At 39.9% G+C, this 25,352-nt stretch overlaps 1 protein-coding gene across 4 annotated transcripts in view; it reads left to right on the forward strand.

Moving 5' to 3' along the window:
* The first annotated feature begins 125 nt into the window (after window positions 1-125).
* Window positions 126-25,352, forward strand: part of TDRD3 (tudor domain containing 3) — a 109,045-nt gene continuing 83,818 nt past the window's right edge. For 2 of the 4 annotated variants that reach the window (XM_055701395.1, XM_055701396.1), the window contains exon 1: window positions 126-343. In XM_055701395.1, the coding sequence (XP_055557370.1) occupies window positions 303-343 (41 nt within the window). In that variant the 5' untranslated portion in view covers window positions 126-302. The remainder of the gene's footprint in view (window positions 344-25,352) is intronic. The other 2 variants (XM_027814861.2, XM_055701398.1) reach the window with 2 other exon arrangements.

Raw genomic sequence — 25,352 nt, forward strand, 5'->3', positions numbered from 1 at the left:
CAAAACCGCCTCTCCAGCCGCCTCCCTCATCTCCGTAGCAGCCGGTCGCGGGCTTTGTTCGTCTCTGCCTGCGCCGCCTCCGCCCCTTCCTTCCGTTCCTCCGCTCCCCTCCCTTCCCCTCCCCGCCCCGCCGGAGCTGGCCGGGCTGAGCGCCCGGAGAGGGCCGAGGGCCGGGGGAACGAGCAGGCCCCGAGTTCCCCCTCCGAGCACTGGGGCTCCTTGCAGCGCCCGACGGCCCCACGCCTGCCCAGCCCCGCCTCGGCGGCCCCGAGGTCTGTGGGTGAGCGGCAGCAGGAGGCGCCATGGCCGACAGGACGAGAGCGGCGCTGTCCGAGTCGGGCTGGTAAGTGGGGGCATCCTCGGCTGCAGCGCGGCCTTCCCTGCTGCCGGAGCCTGTCTGCCACCCCTGGGGCCAGTACATCTTTGTACTTGTAAAACAGCTGGGCGAAGTACAGCTTTGTGGTTAAGTCCGAACAGCCCGGCGGGGTTTGGGTGGGTGGGTTCTCCTGTGTTTGAAGCCTGCAAGGGTGAGGGGACATCCTCGGCCGAGCCCCGGCTTGGAGCCAGGCGCGGTGTCCGTGGGACGGGGGTGCTGCCTCCCTCGGTACGCTTGAGGCCTGTCTCTGGAGCGGCTTCTGCTCGTCGCGGGGAGCTGCTTGCGGCCGCTCTTGTTGGCTCTGTGGAGAGGGGCGCTCCTCGGTCACCCCACCGCGGGACAAGGCTCCTGCTGGCGGGGCCGTGAGCCATCCGCTGGGGCCTGCGGGGCTCGGTGGGGTCCGGCCGAGGCCGCGCTGCGGCCTGCCTCTCCCTCTCCCCCAGGCCTGCCTCTCGGCTGGGTGTCGCTCATAGCAAATGCCAGGAGGCCTGGTGCTTCCTCGATAGTGCTGTTATTTTTGATTGCACTGTGCTTCTTTTCATCAAGGAAGATAAGGTGAAAAAAGTGAAGTTGAGTAAATGGGCACGTGGTATTTGTATTACATACAGCCACATAGTTGTTTTCTAACGAGTCCTAATCTTTGGGCCTACTATCTGTTTTGGAACAATGTGTTTCAGTGAGTTGTGCTTTTCTAGTGCAAACTCTTATTTGCTATTCTGGAGGTGTTTTGGTACTGTTGGAAATTGATTTTTAATTTTTTTAATTGATGAAAGTAATTTGCTTATTAGTCAACATTTTGTCTTTTTTTCCTTCACTACTTACAAGTCTTTCACCAAAACAAAAGGTCAACACTGACTACCAAAACACAAAATTACTTACTTTGTCTGTATTTGAGAAAAACTGCTCAAATTACAATAAGCATAGTTATTTCCAATGGTATTTTGTGGATACTCTGCTGTGTAACTTAGTGGTTCTCCTGGATTGTGATTTCATGTATGGCGAAGTTGTAAAAGATTAAAACAGACGTTACATGATTTAGAATAAAATGGAATTGTTCAGTTGGAAGGGACCTGCAATGGTGATCTAGTCCATCTGCCTGAGCAGTGCAAGGCTGACCAGAAATTAAAGCATACTATTAAGGGCATTGTCCAAATGCCTCTTAAACACACAGACACAAGCTTGGGGCATCGGCCACCTCTCTAGGAAGCCTGTTTCAGTGTTTGACCACCCTCTCGGTAAAGAAATGCTTCCTGGCATCCAGTCTAAACCTCCCCTGATGCACCTTGAACCATCCCTACACATTGTGTCGCTGGAAACCAGGGAGAAGAGCTCAGCCCTTCCCTCTCCACTTGCCCTTCCCAGGAAGCTGTAGAGAGCCATGTGTTGCCCCTCAGCCTCCTGCTTTCCAAACTAGACAAACCCAGAGTGTTTAGCTGCTTGTCAGAGGACATTCCTTCCAGCCCATTCACCAGTTTTGTTGCCCTCCTTCAGATACGTTCAAGTACCTTCTGTCACATCCTTGTTAAATTGTGGGGCCCAGAAACTGCACACAGTACTCAACGTGAGGCTGTGCCAATGCTGAATACAGTGGGGTAATCGCCTCTTCTGACTGGCTGGTTATAATGTTTATTTACCTAGCTTCTACAGTGTTACTTTGTGATAATACTAATCAGATTGAGAAAATGGGTGTCTTGAGGTCTGTTTCTTAGATTAGCATGTCATGTTTCAAAAAAACTGCTGTAAGCAGTTCTAGAGTGCACAATCTTGTGATTCCTGGGTATTGGTGAATTGAATTGTAACTATGCAAATTTTCATAACATTAGCTTATTTAAAGGGAATTTTTGACAGTAACTTTAAACTTGCCCCCCCTTCTCTTCTATACTTAACAGCTCTCTGAAACGGAGAAAGCTTTCCATAGAAAATATTTTTATTTTCATAGTTTTCTTTTCTTGCCTTCTAATGATATTCAAAATCTGAGCACACAGTTTTCATTTCTTAGTTGTTTTACTGCTTAATCTGTTGAACGAGTGCCATTGGTAAATGAGTTTCAGGTTTTGGCAGTACAAATATGAGGCGTCTCTAAAATGATCTGTTATTCCACAGTGTTTGCCTTTTCCCTTAGGGGCATATACTCTTGAACGGCTACAAACACTTGTTATTCTTGCAGTACTGCAGGCTGTGACCCAAAGACAGAGGCAGGAAAGATCATTGGGCAAGTAATGGGCTGATTAGCAGGTCCACTGGAATTATATCTTGCCCAAGTTGGGAAGGGTAGTATGAAAGAGGGGGTAATGAATGCATATACTTTTGAGGAATGTGAAGTGGAAGAAGAATGCTTGAAGAATATTGTTTAGCTAGTTGTTCATGCACTTCTAAAAAAAAATAAAAACCTATACACCCACCCATACTTTTTTAACTCTTTTGCTGTTGCTCTTATGCTTATGACTTTTCTCATATTATTGTTAGGTCTTACAGTTATTTAACACATGCATGAGTAATCCTTCAGTGGTATTTAACGTAGTATATTTCTGACTATGCCTGACTACACTGGTGGTTAAATCATGTTCTGTATAAAATTGGTTGTCACTGGTGCTGTCACCTCATCTCAAAATGGTATGTTTTCTAGTACAAAAAGGAAGCTGAGTTTATACTTTAAAATCTGTCCCCATTTAAACTGCAGAAGCACTGCTTAGCACTTCAAACCAAGTAAGAAACTGTTGTTCTTCCATAGTTGCAAATTTGCTAGCTTGCAAGATACTGCCTGTACTGATTGGATTTTACTATAACTTTTTCTTAAATCTTTAAAGGTAAGAGTTAATATAGACACTTGTTTATGTGAATTTATGGAATTGGTTTCTGTTTTTTATGATTCCGAATACAAAGTCAAGTTATTTTTCAAGTAAAGCAGTAATGGTGTAGTTAATATAGAATGGTAGTTATATATATTTTTTCCAACTTGGTACTGTACAAGAGTCATCTGTTGTAAAATTGCCTGGACATTTGTAAATGTGCCCTTTAAGCTTGTTTCAGTATGTCAATTAAATTTTTATCAGCTTTTGAAAGATGAAGTACCCCTGCCTAGTACACGTAACAGTGGTAGCTAAAGTTGATAATTTTTTTTTTGTTTGTGGTGGTGGTGGTTCATGAAGATGGTACAAGACCCCTGTAGTCTGCATGCAGAATTGTAATTTTTCTGAAGAGATGTCTTTGCAGCTGTTTTGAAAAGTATGCATTTTTTGAGGCTAGCTCTTCATTCTGCACTATACTGTACGTTGGAATGAGATACTGGCTCTGACTTCAGAAATGAGATAAGGTGTATTACGTTGCAGTGAAAAAGGCATTCTGTCTTGGAACAGAAGTTCTGTGTTAACTTTTTATTTAATTACCAGACACTTACGAGGAGGAAGGCTAACGGGCAGAGAAAAGTACCTTTTTGTATTGTTACAGTTACATTCATAAATTGTGGAATCAATTTCCCAGTGTTCCCGTTAAAATAGAGACCTTAATAAAACCTGAGTTACTGAATCCAGTTTTCTTACTAAAAGTAAGAAACAATAAATAAATAAATAAAATACATACTAGAAGTATGTAAACAATGAATCCAGAACACTTCTCACTGGCTTGCAATGGAAACTTGTGGTTTGTTTTTTTTTTTTTAAGTCTCCCAGGTGGCATTTATTAAGAAAATTATTAAGAGAATATGACAAGCCAGGACCTCTTCAGTGTCCTAGAACTTTGTAGGACATGGAAATTTATTACGTGGAAGTAGCTCTATGTTGTCCAAAAATACACAATATGCCATGTCCTACAGCAGGTTTAGCCTGTGGTTCTGCATGTCTTGGGCCTGGTGACTCATTGATCTCTGAATGTGGGAAAGCAAGACATGGAAACTGGATAACTAAAGAATTATTTAGTACAAATAAGTGTACATGTGAGATCCTTGTAAAGTAGTGCAGATTTTTTAATTGCAGTGTGTGGTGCCATAAAAATTAGTAAATCTGTGGCAGAATCATGTAGTCTTATAAAAGATCAATATTTTGAAGATGATGTAAACAGTGCTCCAACTATGAAAAGCTATTCCCAGAGATGAAGAAGAATTGGAGTTGTACTGGTTGTTTGGAAACAACTGCTCAGTAATCCATGAGAAAACCCTTATATCAATGTAATTTTGGTTTTATATACTCTGTAAGTTAAAAACTATATAGTTGGTGTATACTAAACTTTTAAACAAAATTTTAAGTATTTCAAGTAGTGTGCTGCATACTTGATAACTTCAAATTTTTAAGATTGGTCTGTTCAGACTTGTTTTCTTGTAGGACTAATCATGTGATGTGATCCAAGGAAGCCGGTGCATGCCTGGAAATGCTAGGAAGCGCTCACAGGGGTGAATCTAACACCTCTTTCTAAGAGTGCAGCAGGAATTTGGCACAGTAGTCAGTTCTAGGATCCTGCAAGATCATCTGCTTTTCCTGTGTGTTCTTTTGCAGTTCTACTAAAATATCTTTGGAAAGCTCTGCTGAAATTGGTGCCTGCATATGAGGCAAGCCTAGGCTGGCTGGATACAAGATGTTCCTTAGACACAGGGATAACACAGTGATTCATAGGAGAGAAGCATATGTTTTGAGGTTTTTGATACTCCTTTTGTCATGTACACTGTTTTGTGATGTTTGATTGGTACAGTGAAATCTCAAAGTGCCAGTACAAAACAAAACACTGCATCATGCATTTTTTGTTTGCTCAGGTGTGTCCTTTACTGGCAGCTGGTCTGTTCTGTTTGTATTCTTGCTGGATGGTGAATAATGGGTGGTTAGAACCTGAATTCTTTGTCATTTTCACTCTGGAGGAGCAGAAAAGGTCCAGTGTTTTACTTCCTGTTAAGGGAAACAAGCTTAAGAAACTAATGCAGATACCGCTTTTAATTTTTATTTTTTTTTTTAAAGAAGGTGCTAGGTGATAAAAAATTACTGGTATCAGATGGTATTGTCCCAGCTTTTACAAGGAACAGATTTAGGGTTGTAATTAATAGTTAAAAAGGTGTGAAGAAGTATAGCTAAAACAAGGAGATGGAAGGAGGTGTAAGACTAATGTGTTTGAAACCCTTCAATCTGCAGAAGAGAAAACTGAAGGGGGAGAGCTTAGTGAAGTTTATGTAATTTGCAGGCAGTACATAAGATGGAAGTAGAACTTTCGTCAAATCCTGCAAGAGTATTACTTGCTGAGTGCTCCAACACTAGAATTAGGGAGCACTTACCAAAACTAGTAGCAAACTGGTTTGAAAATGACTGAGGACCTCAACCAAAGTTTATTTGCCAAGGACAAGAGGTTATCCTGTAGATTAGTACAGTTGGTTAAAAGATAAGAAACTAGATAAATAAATAATTGCTTCATGATGGAAGGATTTTAGCAGTATATTTCTGCTGGGATCTAGAGGTTTATCATCTTAAAAAATAGTCTTAAGGAATGGTAGTGTTGTGGCACCATAGCAGTTTGTTGATATGTGGGGGTTGGTAAAATCTAAATTGGTTGGGTAGTTGCAACAAAATCTTAGGATAGCATTGCCTAGTGTTTGCACATCCAAATGTAGTTCAGTATGGTGAATGCCAGGTGTTGCTCATGCAGGGAAAAATAGTGCAAAGCTATCTACAAAGAGATGAGTTCTAAATTTGCTAATGTTACTTACTCAGAGAAGGACAGTGGTCAGAAAGCTGTCGGAAATTATTCACAAAGAATAAAATAATCGTTAAGTCATTATGTATATTAATGGTGTGTCCAAATCATTAACAGTGTGCATTAATGTAATCACCTCAGCACAGCAAAGGTTTCATAGACAGTGAAAAAGTGTATGAGAGATGTGAAGGTCCTCTGTGCTGGGAAGATGAAGGTTTTTAGTATGGAAAACAGAACAATAAGGAGAGAGGTGACAGAGGTCTGCAAAATCTGTAGCTCATACAGAAATGACAAATAGAAAGCAAGAACAGCTACTTTTCTTTAGACAAGAATTGGGCCTGTATTAAACCTGCAAACCGATGAAAGCTAAAGTAGCTTTTCAAGCAGTGTGTAATTAAATTGTGGAACTTAATTGCCACGTGATATTGTGGAGCAGAAAATATAAGTGGGTTAAAATTGTAATGAGGCAAAGTCTTAGGTAGGGATAGGTGTGCTGAATACTGAGCTTTACAATGGAGTTGGACTACCAGCTCTTAAAATGGCTGGAAGCTAGGAATTCTTCCAGCACTTCTTGCTATTTGCCATGTTTTACGTTCTTTACTTAATCATCTGTTTCTGGCCACCCTTGAAAAAAAGAGAACTGTGTTAGGTGGGCCTAGACTAGATGTAGACTGCATGAGTAAAAGCACCATTTATGTTCTTATTTTTACGTTGTTAAGTAAGTGTCTTCACATGGTACTTCTGCTGAAGAAAGGGTATTCTACTCTTGATTGGAGGTGTAGGAAGAGGGAGTGGGAATCTGGAGAGAAATGAACAAGACTGTTGGAAACAGGGCAGAGAGAAAAGACAAAGCAAGTGTGATAGTCCCCTGTGCACTCAGTCTCAGCTGCCATTTCCACTGCCTTACTGCAACTCCAACCTTCAGGTTTTCATTAGTTGCTGGAAGACTCTTCTCTCATTATGCCAGATTGCAAATTGATTTATGCATCAACTTTTGGGACACAGGCTGCACCTGCTGGTTTCCCTGAATAATCTGCTAGGAAGCTGGAGCGCTAGTGTAAGATGTCCTTGATAGGTAGAATTGTGCAATGAAGATGTTGCTACTGTGAACCACTCAATAAAAGAAAAAAAAATGAGGAAAGAATAAAAGTGTAGTCTGTTTGCAACACATCGAAAGCTGAAAGTCCTTTAAATTGTTACAGACCTTTTTTTAACATCCATCTTTTCAGTGGCCTTACTTTTATTGATACAGGTTGCCTCAGGTTGATTCTCTCCAATCACTGAGTTCTGTAGGAGTGTGCAGGCTTTCCATAGCTAGTCTCGTTTTTGGAGCCCGGAGAGATTTTGTATGTACTGAGCCTTGTTTCAGAAATTATTTACTTATAGTTCACAGGCTTTCCCATGGTTTTGAGATGCAAATACTTTATTAGAATAAGTGTCACTTAATGGATTTGACTCAATGACATAGTAGTTTCCTTCTGTCTGCCTGCTTATTTTTGTCCTCATGCTCTTTGACTGACCTCCTATTAAACAGTGCACAGTGTCTCTGAGATGAAGATGTCTGCTGAGTTTCACAGTATTTTCTATTGATTTGTCTATTGGTAAACTGATATAATCACCTAAACAAGGAGCTTATTACACAATTGTGGTTGACTGTTCTGGGCTGATTTACTTCCCACAGGTTTGGCTTCCAAGTATAGTGTAAGTGGAGCATGTGAAAAATGTGATTTTTGGTAGGGTTTGGAGAGGACTTAGGCAGGATGGAATAGCAGCATGCTTTTTATTATTTGCCTTTTCCAACAAACTCAAGTTAACTTCCCAATAGAAGAGTGAGTTAAAAAAAGTAGCAGTGTGTTTAGGAAGTCTACGTTTTCCTGATGGTCAGTATCTCTGCTATTTGAGCAGAAGTAAAAGTAGGTGTGGGTTTTTTTTAACTTGTGTGTTCCTGGTGATTTAAATTGTTAGTTAGAAAGCCTGTACCTTCTGGAGAGTGGAAATTTGAGGCATTTGGAGTAGATGTTGGAATATAGATGAACCAGGTCTCAGGAGGAAGTTCTTTGCAAAGTTTTTGCATTCTGAAGTCATGTTGTGAGACTCTTGAGACAGATTGGTTTTTTTCCTGTCTTTCGTTTCTATGTGCTTACACTTCCCAGACCCAGAATCCCCAAGCAACAGGCTGGTGGGAGGGTAGCTGGTGATTTTGGAGTGAGGTGCTGTTGTCATTCATACTGATAATGAACTGATATTCAGTAGGTTTTTATATGTGCATATTTTGTATAAGTGATACTGCTGGATAAAACACAACTTAATGTAAATAATCATGTAGGGGTATAGAAGTATGAAGCTGTTCTGAAGCATAACTTAGGTAGAATTATGCTTAGAAATGTTGCATTTTAAAAATCCTATACACTGGTTAATTTCTTATAGATTGCTTATTCTGTGATAGTCGTAACTAAAATAAATTTAAGAGTGGTTCTCGAAGCTGTGCATATTGTTTATATTTTCAGGAGTAGTACACTTTCTACTTTAGAGCAAAAGGAGGATATTTAATTCCAATACAACTGACAGAAGGAAGGAAAGGTTCTCTGGGGGATGAATGGTATGTGAATATTTCTAATAAAATTTTATGTACTTAATGTAATTTATAGTTGTCAGGTGTCAGAATTTAGGAAGACCGGACAGCTCCAGGACTGATGTACAACCTTTGAGCTGCTTTGCACATTTAAGGAAAAAGTAAGTTACTGGTTTAAATATTTTTTGTAATACTGGTGAGTAATTGAAGCATGATGGATATTCTTGCATTGGTATAATTTTCAGCCCTTCACTTTGAGAAATGTAACGTAGGTTTTAGAAATAGGAGTGATGGCATTAATGGACGGCAAGCAAAGACTTACTCGGAGTTAGAGAACAGACTGCTGAAATTGCTTCTTTGTCAGAATGTGCTGTGTGGGGAGTGTGGTCAAGACTACCTTTTTCTTTTCTGTTGTTTGTCTCATAGTGCTTCAGGAATGCCCAGGAGCTGCTTTTGCTGTGTCATGTCTGAAAAAGAGCTGTTGAAAGCCAGAGCAGAAAAAGCCATGTGTGTTCAGACAGCTTCAGGATACTCTCAGTGGCATGGCAGCTGTGTCTTTGGCGTGGTCCCAACCTTAGAATTATTTGTGTTCGGGTTAGTGCTTTAGGGTGGCCACCAATATTTTCCTGGGGAAATGTGAGTGAGAAACAGTATTCACAGCTTGTATCTGAGCAAAAAAAATTATGTATTTCATTAGGTGAAGGAAGAAAACCCTTCTTGTAGCGACTTCTGCATGTTCAATTGTTGTGGCCTGTTATGAATCGGGGAGTAGCAAATGTCAAGGAGCAAAGCACGCAAGAGCTTTTGTCCAGCACTTTCTGACTGTAGGGGCTGTTTCTGGCATCTGCTGTATTACAGCAGTGCTGCTTGCTGAAAGCTTATCTTATCAAAGTTTGAAATTGGTGAGATTATCTTGGGCACATCTCTGTGTGTTACCTGGAGAAGTTTGACAATTTTGCATTGCAGCTGTTGCTGCTGGATAACACTGTGTGTACTTAACACTAAATCTCTTCTATTAAGTAGTTGTAGAGACTGATGTTAACATTTTTTTCAATTTGCTGAAATTTCAATCTGTTATATTCTTCCACTGTTGCAAAATACAGTATGTTATCTCAACATTTAAATACTTACATAGATGTAAATCAGGATATCCCATTAAAACATGGGCTAAAAGTGTATGCTATCCAGGACCCTACCAAGTGCATTAATAACATTATTTTCCCATTTTGTGAAGATGCGAAATCACTTAGCTCAGATATTGATGGCAATATACTGAGTGGGGAAAATACAACGTTCAACAGCTATATCATCTTATTATGTAATACTGTTTGATGGAATGATAGGAATAGAAATTACCATTTATTATGGAAGCACATTTACACTTCTTTCTTTTGGTTGGTGTTGCCATAATTACTGTTAGGGTCATTGTACAGTGGGAGTAGGGGAGACTTCAAAAGGCATCAGCGCAATTAAGCTTACTTGGAGGTTCCAAGTACATATATTTTTACTTGTTAAACTGTGATGCTGTATCCAAGACAGTTTTAAATACAAAGCAGAGATGTTCAGTTCTACATTACTTCTTAGAATGTTAACGCTAGTGAAGCATTATGTTTTTCAACTTCCTAGAACACTTTCTGTTTTATAGTTGAAAGTACTTGCAAGTGCTGCTAAGATTCCCATGTAAGTGTTATTTGGAGGAGACTGTGAGGGGGGGAAAAGTTGGTGAAGGAGCTGAGGAGAAGATCGGTGATTTTCAAGGGTCTGGTTCTGACTGTGCAGAGTGGTGATTTCTGAATGAGGCATATTTTGTGTTGAAGTGATGAGCTGCTAAGGAATGCTGAGAGGATCCTCATGTAAAAAATACCATCCATCAAGCTGCTTTTCATTGGAAACAGAACGTTTAATGAGCACAGTCATGATTCTTGGTTTTAAAAAACTTATTCAGAGTTGTGTTTCTAAATTTAGATGTAACATATAATACACAGATGTACATCTGTGTAATACACATGTAATTATTGATAGACTTGAGAGTTGCAGCTCAGCCAGTCTGAGAAACAGCTTGTAATTCAGCCTTGTGGCAAGTACTTGCCAAATACCTCTGCAACTTTTCACTTGAGTGCTATCTGCAATTTTAGATACCAAATAATATCAGATTGTTTGTAACTGGGAAAATCAGAGTAAGTGAAGGAATGGTATGCATCAATATTTATAATTAATATTTTAAGCTAAACCACTTTGAGCTTTAATAGTTAAAATTATTCTTGAATGTGTAGCATATAATGATTTCAAACTGGTTTTGTGTCATTAAATAGTAAGACTTGTAATTTTTTCTTTTAATGGCTGATGAAGTCTCTCACTGTGAAATTGGCCTGAAACATTTCTTGCATACATTTCAGAATTCTATTTTGAAGGATTGGCTAAACTGGAGAGAATCCCTGTGGAATAAGCAAATGAGGAAAGAAGAACTTGGAGCGGTTTTTATGCCTGAGGTGTTCAGTTTTGTCAATCCACCAAGTTTTCAGCCTTGATCACACATCTATTACAGAAATTAGTTGATGCTCATTGTGGTCGTGGACGCTTAGGCAAAAAGATTCTCTATTGTGTCGTTTTGAGATGGAAAAAGATTTCCTTGGATAATGCTCTGAAGGGTTTTACTAGTGTGTAATTTTTCTCGTAAGTTTGGGAATAGGGAAGAGAAGGGAAGAGGAAACATCTTTCTAATCACTTCATTAGTTACCATGTCTTGTCTTTTTTTTTTTTCCCTGTTTATTTTTCAGTTCCTAACCTAACCATGTTGCCATATGATAATAACATGAAGAAATGGAAAAAGCTTAAGTTAATCTAGAATAGTAATTGCTGTTATGTTCTAGCTATGATCATATTTTCTTCATGCTATTTCAATTAGGGAGGGCAACTTAGTGCTTGATTGCAGAATTCCACTCTTCAATGTTTTCCAGTTTCTTCTTTAGGTTTGAGTTTGTAATTTTTTCATTTTTGTTGTTCTGTGCAGAATAATTACTGTGTTCCACTGTTGTTCAGTTCTTAAATTAATAACATAATTTTTATCTTCCAGTAACTTAGTAAAAACTGACTTCCCCCCTCCCCCCACCTCCAGTTACTGGCTGCCTAGAAAAAAGTAATTTTCTGTCAGATTAAATGTTTCTGTGATTGCCTTAGGAAGGAAAGGAAGTGTAGTCTTGAGTTAGATCAGGGGTCCTCAAACTTTTTAAACGGGGCCGGCGCGTGCGGATGAAGTGGCAGGCAGCCATCTGCGGCTGCTTGGTTTCCCCCCCCCAACCCCCGGCGGGGGGGGGGGAGTGGTCTGTAAATACCGGGGGCCGGATTGAGGACCCTGGGGAGCCATATCTGGCCCGCGGGCCATAGTTTGAGGACCCCTGAGTTAGAGCATCATTCAAAAAAAGCAGGAAAAATAAAAGCTGTATGTTGCTCTCCTGTTACGCGTTGCCTGTCTAGGAGGTTAGATGATCTCTGGAGTATTTTAGCCCTTAGTTTAAATCCTTCCTTTTCCTGAGGCCATAATGCTAAAATAGTAAATTGAAAATATTAATTTAACCAAAGAATATGAAAATAAGTCCTAGTAATAAAGGAACTACTTCAACACCTGATTTTTACCTGTTATCTCAAGGAATGTTTAAACAAACCATATGAAAGGGAACATAATTTGGTATCTTACCATGTTGCTTTTTTATTCTTTGTTTATAGCGGTAGCACTGAAGTGCAGTGCATCTTTTCTCTTGTGCAAACTAGTCTTTTAATTCTTACTAACTTTGAAAAAATACTAGTAAAAAAATACTAGCTCTAGTAAAACTTCGCTGCTATAACAACAAGCATTTTAATAAAAAATAATACCGGTTAGGAAAAGTATGCTTCTGGTTGTGTGTTCAAACTGCATTTATAGATACCTAACTTGGTTTTGTGGTAGTATGGCTGACAAAATTTTTTTTACAGACCTATACTTGTCTGTAGGTCAGTGGTTGTATGAGACTTCTGTAGCTCATGTACAGGTGATGGACTGCAACTTGGAAGCAGTCCTTGGAAGCCCTTTAACAGATCTAGTAGTATTTTTTTAGTTTTAGATATCTATGAATCTCTGTAGCTGTAGAACTTTTCAAATTAATTGTAAAATGTCGTAGTTTTAGTGTGTGTTCTTTTACACTGCAAGGGTGTGCATGCCTTCACATGCTTGAGTATTTTTTTTTGTAAATATGCTATAAATCTAGTTTTCAAGGGCTGTAGAAATAGCTATTTTAGCATAAAGTGGAATAAAAAAAATGTGCCACTTCTGCTGGGTTGAAAATAACTTCTCTATGCAGAAAAATTTGCTGTGCTGAGTTAAAATTATTCAATAATAGTAATAGGGATGTGTGTATTTTAAGCATTGATGACCACAGCTGCAAAAGAAATTATTTTCTGCCTAGCATTTTCAGTTACAGCATATACTTTCTTTGTTTTAGTAGTGAATACTCACCTTTATCTTCTGAGCACATTCTAACTTCTTTTTTTATTTGTTGGGTTTTGTCAATTTTGATATGTGGGAGGGAGGGATGTGCTGGGGCATTTTGAAAAGTTATGTTTTTTTAGTTAGAGCTATGTAAGAATAGTACCTGCAGCAACTATTCTTGGGGACTTCAGTGATAAAATTCTATTTTAAATATTTGAAATAAAACTGAGGGCATTTGCTTAGAATCTTGCTTTGTGAGTCAGTAAACACTGGGGATGTTAAGCTTCTACTATTTCTGAAATTAATATGAAGTGTCCTGAAGCAGTAGTCCAGGTCTTTGACACTGATATGGAAGACACTCTTTAGTAACAAAATACCAATTAATGATGTTTCCAAGTTTAATTTTGTAGTTTTATGGTTCAGTGCTGTTTCTGTGTGGTAATAAAGTGAGATTTTACAGCTTGCTTGAAAAATATTAACAAGTCTCCTTCATGACTATAGTTGATAAGCTAAATAAGGTGATTAAACCAAATCAAATTTATACTTGATCAACTAAAAATATAGCCTGTTGTTACTTATATCTATGAATAGTATATGTTACATATTCCAGTCTCAATAAGCCAACATTTTAAGTATCCTTACTGGGAGAATTGTGCAAAATGTTTGTTTGAGAAAGCATTTTTGGGAATTAATTCTTACAAAGATGCCAGGTTTTTCTCTTTTGAGTTACTCAACATGTCCAAGCAAACTTTTTTATAGATGGTAACTTCTGGAGAGGCCATCCTAGTTGTAGCCCTTGCTCAAAGCAAGGCTTACTCTGAAGTAAGAATAGCTTGCTGAAGGCTTTGTCTAGTTGAGCTTGGAATATCTCCAGGTTGGCCTGCTGCAGTGCTTAGCCACTTTTTGGGAGCGTTTTTCTCTCCTTTATGTCCTGTATTTGTCTTATGCTTTATCATTTCACCTTTGCTGTGGTTTAACCCCAGCTGGCAACCAAACACGACCGGCAATGAAGCACCAAGCGGCCGCTTGCTCTCCACCCCCCACCCCCCGCAGGGGTGGGGAGGAGAATCAGAAAGGAATGTAAAACTTGAGGGTTGAGATAAGAACAATTTAATAATTTAAACAGAATAAAGAGGTAAGAACAACAGTGTTAACAATAACAGTAATAATAATAATAATAACAATTAGGGTGGAAAAGTGAGGAAAAAGGGTAAAATCCAAAGGAAGGGAAAAGGAAAAAACCAGGTGATGCACAGTACAACTGCTCACCACCTGCTGACCAATGCCCAGCCAGTCCCTGAGCAACGACATCCCTCCCAGCTAACCCTCCAAGTTTATATACCAAGCATGATATCCCATGGTATGGAATACCTCTTTGGCTGGTTCAGGTCAGCTGCCCCGGCTGTGTCCCCTCCCAGTTTCCCGTGCCCCTCCAGCCCTCTCAGTGGCAGGGCCCAAGAAACCCAAAAGCCCTTGACTTAGTATAAACATCACCCAGCAACAGCTAAAAACATCAGTGTCCTATCAACATTGTTCTCACATCAGAGCCCAAACAGCACTGTACTGGCTACTAAGAAGAAAATTAACCATCCCAGCTGAAACCAGGACAACCTTACACCTCTCAAAACTGGCTTTGTCTCCTTAAACCACCTTCAGATAGTGGGGCCAGGGGGAGAGGAATGAGTTCTTCCTTTGGCCTGCTCTTCTTCAGGCTGAGCAAACTTGACAAATGAAACTGCGTTCTCAGTGTCTTCTCCTATGACATGGGCTGCAGCCCCCAAAACATTGCAGGGGCCTGTTTTTATAATAGGGACCCCCAAAACTGGACACAATATTTCAGATGTGGGATTGTGCTGGGAGGAGGGGAGTAATCGCCATCTTGGTTTGCTGGCTACAGTCTTGCTAATGCAGCCCAGTATGTTGTTAGTCTCTACTGCTGTATGGGCACGTTGGTTTGTGTTGCGATTGTTCTCTGCCATGAACCCACAGAGCTGCCTTCTGTCCAGCCAGTTCACAGCCTCAGTGGCTGCAAGGCACATGGCTTGACGCTTACCTTTGAGCTCCATGATCTTACTTTTGGCCAAGGAACTGCTACAGTGGTGCTTCTTACATAGTTCAGTTTTTACTAGCATTGTCATCCCCTGCACCCTCCCTCCCCAGAAGAAAAAATGAAAATTATTTGTTATATTTTTCTTGATGGAAAGTTGTGTATCTCTTTTAAGCTGTAAAGTGGTTATGTTAATATAATTTTGACAAGCTTACGCTAGCACAAGCTATGCTGGTGTATAGTAAAAATACCTGTAATGTACTACTTGATTACAGGAAATGTGGTATACAGAAAGTACTTAGTAAGAACCATTGCTAGAATGCTTTTTTTGGTTTAGCAGCTACTTAAACTTCTGATTTCTCAAATTTGTGAAATGGAGACTAATACGAAAGATGAACGATATCTTCATTTTAAGCAGAAGTTGTATTTTGAGTAAACTTTGCTACAGATCCAGGAAACTTAAAATGTTCTTTTGCTGTGCACATCTTTCCTTGCTGTCTCTACACTGAATGATCTTGTGCTGTCCTTTGCTGTGTTGATCAAAGTTTCTGTCCCAGTACTGTGCGTCTAATCAAGTCCAATAACTGATGTTTGTAGGGAAGCTTTAAAGTGTGACAAATATGCAGAGATTATTTCTCAGAATGTTTCCCCAGCTTTTAACTATTTGTGTTTCAGCAATTTCTTTAGCTGAATGTTCCATTTCTATTAAATAAGACTTTTGATGAATTTCTTCTGCATGGATCTGTGCAATTGGTTTTTGAACTTATGGAAAATGTTAGCAGCCACGGAGTAGTGAATAACAACTTTTATATGCTGTATGAAGCACCCTTTTCCTAAGTTTGCTGATTTTCCCACTTGCTAATTTAAAGACAGTGAATAACCAGTCCCTTTTTATCTCTTTAATGTCACTTGCAACCATATGGGTATGTTAAATCCCTTCTTCAGTCTTTTTCATGGTGAAGAAGCCAATTCTGCATAGTTAATCTTCAAAAGAAAGGTGTCGGTATGTTTGATCTGCTTTGTTACTGTTAAATAAAGCAGGGCAGACAGAAGACAGAGGATTGCGAAAGGAGGGAGTGTTTAGAAAAAAAGTGATCTGACAAGGAGAAGGAGGAAAATGAAGGGAGATACTTTGCAGATACTGATCATCCAATCTCTGTCATTATAGAGGAAAGTACTAAATGACTGAGAAAATGTCATGTGATGCAAATGTGGTATTATTCAGTCTCCTGGCTCCCAAACCAAGTTAAGTAACAATTTACTAAGCTAAATTTAATGCATGATAAATTCCATGCAAGTTTCAAAATTGCAGGCATGTGGCCTTTGGGTGGTGCTTTTTAGCCCAGTATATACTTGCCAGTTTGGATAGAATAATGAGCGTAGGAGTGTGACAGTCATTTGCAGTTAAGAGGTAGAGCTTGGCTTGCACAGGTTTCTGGGAGACTTGGTGACTGGATGTGGATATATTCCTATTTCATTAAACATGCAGAATAAAAAGCTTTAGCTTTATCATGCTGTCTCTTTCTGTGAGGATGATATACCTGTTTTACTATTTAGTAGAGGAACAGTGTCATCAATTACTGCCTCTCAGCTGAGAGGTGGTTATTCCTTAAGAAGTCTTATCTCAGCTGGCTCTTGCTTGTCTTCCTGCATCTGTTGGAGTCCTGACCTGATTGTGTACGGTGAATTATACTTTTCTATGGAGCGCAGATGTATATTTCACTGTGTACTTTTTAGCTTAATATTACTTCCTAATTGTTGTGACACACACTTGATTTTCACTATTTCTTAATCAGAATATTAGGGCATAAACTTAAGTAACCTGCATTAAAGAAAGTAAATAGTCTGGTTTTGGCTCATAGCATCATATGATTACTTGACTCTATGAACAAAATGAAAACCAAGCTGAAAATAAGCTTTTGAGAGCTATGGAAATCTGAAAGTGTGGGTGTCTTCAAGCTTGTGCTCTCTGCTCCTAAAGCTAACTTACTGTAAACTTTGCCCTTTGACTCCTGTGACTACCTGCTGTAGTGAGTGCCCTTGGTGTTCTCTAGTGCCTGGGTACTATCATGCCTTCATTTCCTTCTTGTGATCTGTCCTACCCTAGAACACATTTGTCTTCCTCTCACATCCCTCTCCATTTGGCAAGGATCAGCATGTGTTATGGCTGGTTTGGAACTAAGCAAGTGCTTCAATTGACCAGTTGATTGCTGCTGCTTGAAATGGAAGAGCGCCAAGTTCTGTTTCCCCTTTCCACAATGCAACTGCTAATTTGTATGTCTTGCTTCTACCCAGCAGCTGATTTCTGTGAACTTAGGGGAACTCAGCATCTTTGAGACTACTGTTTCTCTGTCAAATTTGGCTGAAATTGGCCTGCGTGATTAGAATTCATTGGTGTGACAGGGCTGCTGGGCATATTGCATAATACATAAGCAATGTTTTCTAAGGGTAATGGAAATAAACTGCATTTTAAAAACTTTTGGATTTGTTCACTAAAACAAAAATTAAGAAACGGGACTTCATGTGAAATGGTTTGTCCAATCTGTGAAGTGTTTGCTTTTTCCCAACATTGAATACAAAAGGAGGGAGGAGAAATTTGGCAAAAGTGTCTCTCCTTGTGCTTGTTAGTTCAGCAGCTAGTGTTTCAGTATAGGTGAAATGGATATCAGCTCAGGCCCTGGGGAATTGAATCATGTAGTCTGCCTCCTGCAGGAGAGTGCTTTGTCTGTGAATCTGTAATACACACTGTGGTGAAATAGTCTGTAGTCTTTGATGCCATTCTGTGTTTTATAAATAATCAAAACTTCCTCTAGAGTTGCCTCAACATCTCAGGCAAATGACCCCATAGGCTTAGTGAGTCAGTCTTACACACACACACACACCCCACCCCCCATGTATTTTAACAAATTAAATTGACAAAATTGACAAAAGCTCAGATACCTAGCACTGAGACTGTGGAAAGATGCTAATGTTCATGCAGTGCTATGATTTTTGTTCTAATTTTTGTGCACAGTGTTATTTGTTGTACAATTATCCACTGCATTTATTCTTTGCTAGAAGAATGTGCAGCCACAGTAAAGTGTTTTTAATCCATTCATGTTTTTAGAAGCAGAAACTAAGCTCGTAATTGAAGACAGTTTGGAAGTGACCATTTCCTGAAAGACTTGTGAGGTAGGTAAAATTTCAACAGGTGCGGCAAGGATTTTATCAGAATTTGTCCAAAATAAAAATGGCTGACAGGGTCGTTCTTCTCTTACGATTTAGTTTACAGGGCCTGTGTAGTTATTGGCAGATAATTATCGTGCAGAGCATAAGAGAAACAAAATTGAAGGAGATTCTTTTCATAGAAAGTGGAAGTTTCAATGAATCTTAACTTCATTTGAGGCAATGCCTTCAAAGTAAGGAAGATGATGGTCCTAAGCATTGCTTTGCAAATTTTACTTTTTCCCCACTCTATGATGAGGCACCACGACTTGTCTTAAGTCTAAGTTAGTCAGGTTGCTCTCCCTGGGAGTCAGAAAACAGAATTGTGAATTTAACTTCTCTGTCTCACCAGAGCAGAGTAGAAGGGCAGAATTGCCTCCCTTGACCTGCTGGCCATTCTTTTTTTGATGTATCCCAGGATGTGGTTGGCTTTCTGGGCTCTGGGCCTGTGTTACTGGCTCACGTCCAGCTTTTCATCCACCAAGTCCTCTCTGCAGGGCTGCTCTCAATCCCTTCATCTCCCAGCCTGTCTTGATACCGGGGATTACCAGCACGCAGGTGCAGTACCTTGGCCTTTGTTGAACCTCACGATGTTCAAATGGGCCCACTTCTCGAGCTGGTCCTCCCTCTGGATGGCATGCTGTCGCTCAGATGTGTCATGCATGCTGCTCGGCTTGGTCTTGCCAGAACAGCAAAATGGCAACCCAGATGCCACGTTGCTTTGTCTGAGCATACTTAATTGAAGTACTCTTTACCTGCCTTCCTGAGCATGTTATTAAGTGTCTTTGTAACACTTTGCTGAGGATCTTCTTACTTTTGGACAGTGATTGAGAGAAAATTGCTTTGCATTGGATACAGGGGGCAGAGAAATGAGAGGGTGGGGATTCTAACTAGGACAGAAACAGAGCGATTAGGAAAGCTAGAACTGGGATTTTCAGAAGTGCAGAGGTTATGACTATTGTACATTCAGTGCATACCTCTACCTTGTATGAAAATGCTAACTTGTCAGACAAAAACAAGTGTAGTTGTTTCAAGTGGGGCATTAAAACTTAATGCTTATCTTTTTGACACTTTTAACTAAAATTTAACTGAGCTTAATTCCATATTGTGAAAGGAAGGTAACGCCATCTCACCTTACAGAAGCCCTTGAAGGCAGGTTTAATTATTTGGTATTGCTCACTTGGTTTCTTTCATGACAGTATCCTCAGATTAATTAAAAAAAAATCTTAAGGGATGGCATAATTTTGTATATTGTATGGACTACAATTAGTAGCTATAGAAAATAAGAGTGACTGTATATTATGGTATTGCCTGTGCCTGGAGTGGTGTTTGTAAATACACATACAAAGACTGCTTATGAAACCTAGTTTGATCTTTAGTGTTTGTCTTTTCTCTTTTCTGGTATTGTCTTTGAAGCCTTAGTGTGTCTTTAGTGTAATTTTTGTGTAGAGTAATACATAGGATCTGAAAGCAACCTGTAGATTTTCAAGATATCCCATCAGATAAGCTATTGAGAGCTTTATTTTTCTATTACTGAATTTTCTATCTATATGTGAAAGTACAGTTATAAAATCAATTTGAGAAAATCATGAAAGTGCAAGATGGAAGACTTTTTTTATGGTGCTTATAGGATGAAACAGTAGAGTTTGTAAGATTTTGCATTATTGCTGTTGACTGGCTGCATACCATTTGTGGCAAGTTTGCACTACACAAAGTGGAAATTTAAGTTGGTGTCTCTTCATTGAAAAAGTAACGGCAATTTTCTTCTGAAAACAGACCCCCTGCAATAGCAGATTTTCAGAGGTATTGCTATTATGTGTGTTATGTGCTTGTCATGTTGGTTTTTTTTTTTTTTTTTTCCTTTAATGTTGAGGCAGTCATTTACTATCTGGTGTTAAAATATTCTAGGCCAGGCTATGCAAGGAGTTTATGGCTGTAACTGTGGTGTTGGATGTGAGGGTTGCAGTGCTGGGTGTGCTTGGAGATAGTGATTTCCAGAAGGGCTGTCATTCAGTTATCCCGACTTACACTGTCTCTCTTCTGCGTGCTTGCAGCCAGTGGTGCTATAGGTGTAAAAGTATCTTAGAGTATGAAGTAGCAGCGTCCCTGAAATCATCCAGATCAATCTGTATAATTTCCATGAGCCAACAAGTTAGTCATTGATGGACGATGGTCAAATGATTTGTGAACTTCTTGGGAAAGACCTCTACAAGACTGACTGTGTAGTAGCTGTTTCTTCCTGTTAGAGGAAAGAGCAGGGAGCACAGGTGTACTGCCTCCTAAGGACTTTATCTTCAATATTGAGGAAAGTAGGGGAATTCTTGGGATTCTCAGATGATGTTGATTACATATATACATATTTTTAATTGTTATTTCTGATGAGAGTCTTTTTTCCTTAGCATTATGCACAACATTTCCTCTGTTGTGCAGAGGCTTTCTCTTTTCTGATGTACTGAAAGCCTGTCTTGCAGTTGCATTCAAATATTGGGTAAATCTTAGCCTGTGCTTCAGAAAGTATAGCTCTTGTCTTGGTGCCTGTTGTCAAGAACATGTAGTCTAGGAGTTATGCTCCAACAGTAGACACGAGTTTTAATTCTCTGTCCAAATTTAGTTGTCTAAAATTGAGGTGCCTGTGTTGAGCTGGTTACTTTTAAGTCTCCATTAAATTTACAGAAATAATTACCTCCAGAAGGCCATTCATCTCTTTCTAAGCTAGGTGTCCAAGATAAGAAAGATAAATTGCTGTGGTGATTATAAGTGGAGCAGAGTGGCTCGTTGAGATTCAAATATCTAGCTTACCCTCTGCAGTGAGGGTCACTGAATCTCATCAGAACTGTTCAGATAGCACTAGTTCAGTTGCAGATTGCTTCATCCTGTTTCTACCCATGTAGTTTTTATATGTGTGTGTGTATGCATATACATATATATACACACAAGTATAAATAAAAATAATGGATGTGTTGGAGCATGTCCAAAGAAGAGCAGCAAAGCTGGTGAAGGGTCAAGAGAACAAGTCTTACGAGGAGCAGCTGAGGGAACTGTGGTTGCTTAGCCTGGAGAAAAGCAGATTCAGGGAAGGCCGTACGGTGCTCTACACGTACCTGAGAGGAAGTTGTAGTGAGGTGGGTGTCGATCTCTTCACCCAATTAACAACTTAAAGGACGAGAAGAAATGGCCTCAAGTTGTGCCAGGGGAACTTCAGACTGGATATTAGGAAAATTTTCTTCACCAGAAGGGTTGTCAAGCATTGGAACAGGCTGCCCAGGGAAGCAGAGTCCCCATTCCTAGAGATATTTAAAAGATGTGTAGATGTGGCACTTTGGGGATATGGTTTAGTGGTGGACTTGGTTAGTGCTAGGTTAATGTTTGGACTCTATAAATAAATTTTTTAAAAGTGTAAGTTGACCCTCACTGTGTGCCTTTGAGGCTCTGGAGGTTTGGATTCACCTTCACCTTTTGGTTCTGGAGTCCCACCCAGTTCAGAGGGTTATCGGTAGTTCCTAAAATGTTCCCTTTCACCTGAGATGTTTTTAAAGGAGTATGTCTTTGTTCCTGGTTTGTAGCTATAGTTAAGATGGATGTATAATACAGTCCAGTGATTTTTTTTTTAACAGTTGTAGACAATATTAATTTTTTTTGCTTTTTAATTACATTTTTAATTATAACAACAGATGTAATAAATCACTGTATATAAAATAAATATGCTTTTTCATGTGCCTTTTTCCTTGGAGGACATGGAGGAAAATGAACAGAGCAAGGAGTGTAGGTTTTTTTGTGGTCTTTGAAGTGTTTCTGAACATGTCGTGTAATAACTGTGTTGCTTCAAATATTTAGTTGGTAATTAAAAAGTCTCTGAATTAGGTCACAAAAATATCCACTTTCTGTCTCTGAATGCTTCCTACCTCAAATACACTTTTCCCCTTCACTGCTTTTGTGAGGTAGAGAGATGTTGCTACTGGTCTTTTGTAGATGGCAGCTGTGGCAGAGTCTTTGTTTTTTCATTGTAAGCGAACAGGACTGCGTGACCATGCGAGCAAAATGCCAAGTCCTGTAGGCGCGAGGGCTCTGTTAGATTGCCTCAACAGGCAAGTGTCTAATGCCAGTTGAGATTAAGGGCTGGTAGGTATGACAGTTTACAGGAATCTGGTATGCATCTGAGCTGGGAGCTGATGGTGTCTCAGATAGTGCTGGTAGGTACCTTAATAGAGAGCTCACTTAAATTGACCACGTAAAGATTTCAAGATGCCTGTTACCGGACTACCTTAATTTTTGACATATTCTGATAGTGTTTGAATGCTCCAGTTCCCTGGGGAAAGTAACATCTCCAGTCTGAACTAAATTTTTTTGCATGATTTCTTAATTACCATTAGCTGCCAAAAGTAGGAAATGTCTAGAACTAAAGTTATTTATAGAAAACAAACATAACTTTTTGGTAAATACGGTCTTTTCTCATTTGTAAAAAACATGCAACGTGCCCTGTTACAGTTCCTGCATGTTTGACTTAAAGTATGACGGTTTGTGTACTGGGTTTGCATGGCAAGTTTTGGTAGCAGGGGGTTTACAGGGATGGCTTCTGTAAGAAGCTTCTAGAAGGTTCCCCTGTATCTGGCAGAGTCCCTGCCTGCTGGCTCCAAAATGGACCTGCTGCTGGCCAAGGCTAACCCCATCAGCCATGGTGTCAGAGTCTCTGTGACAACGCATTTAAGATGGGATGGGGGGGAAACTGCACAACAGCAATTGAGAGGAGTGAGAACATGTGAGAACAACAGCCCTGCAGTCACCCAGGTCAGTGGAGAAGAAGGAGAAGGTGTTCCAGGCAGCAGAAGAGATTCCCCTGCAGCCTGTGGTGAAGAACCATGGTTCTTCAGAGGCAGGCTGTCCCTCTGCAGCCCATGGAGCTTCATGGTGGAGCAGATCCCCACCTGCAGCCCATGGAGGACCCCATGCCGTGGACCACAGAGCAGATGAGTGCCCAAAGGAGGCTGTGACCCCAAAGGAAGCCTGGGCTGGAGCAGTCTGTTCCTGAGGGATGGCACCCCATGGAAGAGACCCACGCCGGAGCAGTTCATGAAGAACTGCAGCCTGTGGGAAGACCTCATGTTGGAGAAGTTTGTGGAGGACTGTCTCCTGTGGGAGGGACCCCCACTGGAGAAGGGGAAGAGTGTGAGGAGTCTTCCTCCTGAGGAGGAAGGAGCAGTAAGGGATCGTGTGATGAACTGACCACAACCCCCATTCCCTGTCCTCTTGTGCCATTTTCGCAGTAGGAGGTAGAGAAAATAGGGAGTGAAGGTGAGCCTGGGAAGAAGGGAGATGTGAAGGGAAGGTGTTTTTAAGATTTGGGTTTTTTTTCTCATTACCCTGCTCTAATTGGATCGGTAATAAATTAAACTAATTTCTCCAAGTTGAGTTTGTTTCGCCCATGACAGTAATTGGTGAGCGGTCTCTCCCTGTTTCTATCTCAACCCATGAGCCTTTCATGACATTTTCTCTCCCCTGCCCAGCTGAGGAGGGCAGTGATAGTTCACCCCACCACAGCTTTGTGCCAAATTTTTTGTAGCTCACTGTGCTGTGGGTTGTCATTAGTGATGTTACACTGTTAATACAGTAGCAGCTATGTAGGAATATTTAATTGTACTTGTGTTAGTGTATTGCAGTTCATTTTCACTGCTTAGATGTAGATTTTTTTGTTGTTGTTTGTTTCTCTGCTGTAGTTATAGAAGACAACGTAAGATTGATCTAAATGGGAAAGTTTCACTTCTAATTAAGCAGGTATAATTGTGCTGGTAAACCTTCTGGAAGTCTTTACACCTTAAAGTTTGTAAAGGAAATGTGTGCTGTGGTTCTGACTACCTCAGAAAAGGCTGGTAATGCTAGGCATTTTACAAAACCTTAAATTCATAAGTCATCCATATTATATTGCGGCAAATACTTGGATAGTGTAGTTCCTGTTTTAACCTCTATATGGGGAAATATAAAACTGTAACTCCAAAACTTAGGGCTGTTACCTGAATTGGGGTTGTGGCAGGTGGAAGCAGGGTCACAACAATGAGCAAAAATGGTTTTTTTGTCAATTCTGTAGTAGTTTTCAACAAGTGATCTGAATTATCTCAGCTGTAATTCTATAAAAATTAATTTGGTTTCATACTGAATACTGGATGTGAAGCTGAAAGTTACAGTTAGCAGTATTAAAATATCAGAGAAGCATTAAAGTCTGAGAAATGTAGTTATTTGGGGCTTTTGAAAGCTGCTCTGGTACCGGGACACCCATTTGTGTCTCTTCCCCATCCTGCAGAGTATTTCCAGGGGAACTCACATGAAAATAAGAATTGACTTGAATTAAATTTCAAAAAAAGTTTTGTTTTCTTGCAAAGCATTATCTAAGGCTTTACAGTCTCTGCATTCTTAGATGTCAAGTTTGTTGTATGCTGGACATCCTTTCCTAAAGAGGGGACTATTTCTTGTATACTTGCATTGAAAACACATCTTACAGGTTGTCAATAATAGTAAGGGCATTTTGTTGTCTTTCTCCTGGGTTTGGATCCACCCCAGTTTAAGTTCTGACCAGAAATGAGCTCTTTTTTTTTTTTTTTTCTTCATCCTGTATGATTTTTACTTTTTTAGTGCTCTGAAACCTTGTATTTTGTTATAACCCATTTTTTTTCCAGTTTACTATTTTAGCTGTAATACTGGTAGCCATCATAGATGTGTTCTCTCATCAAGAGGAAGAACTGTAGAAGGAAATTAAGTTTCTTCAACAGCAGTTACAGTAACCTTAAATGGTTGGAGGGGATCAGCTGTTTGTAGTGTTGACTTACAATTCAGGGATCAGGATGTTACTGTCAACCCGAAGACATTTTTGCAGATTATGAAGGAACCTACTAGCTGCTGAACTTGATTGCTTGTTGTGACTTAGCCATTAACTGTTGTTTCATTGGGCATTCACAGTCTGCAGCTAGCATATGTGGAACAACATTATAGGAGGGTAAAGGTGAGATACCTTTAAAAGTACTGTGAGATTCTTTTT

The sequence above is a fragment of the Falco cherrug genome, chromosome 2 (genome assembly GCF_023634085.1).
Source record: "Falco cherrug isolate bFalChe1 chromosome 2, bFalChe1.pri, whole genome shotgun sequence".
NCBI classification, from domain to species: domain Eukaryota; kingdom Metazoa; phylum Chordata; class Aves; order Falconiformes; family Falconidae; genus Falco; species Falco cherrug.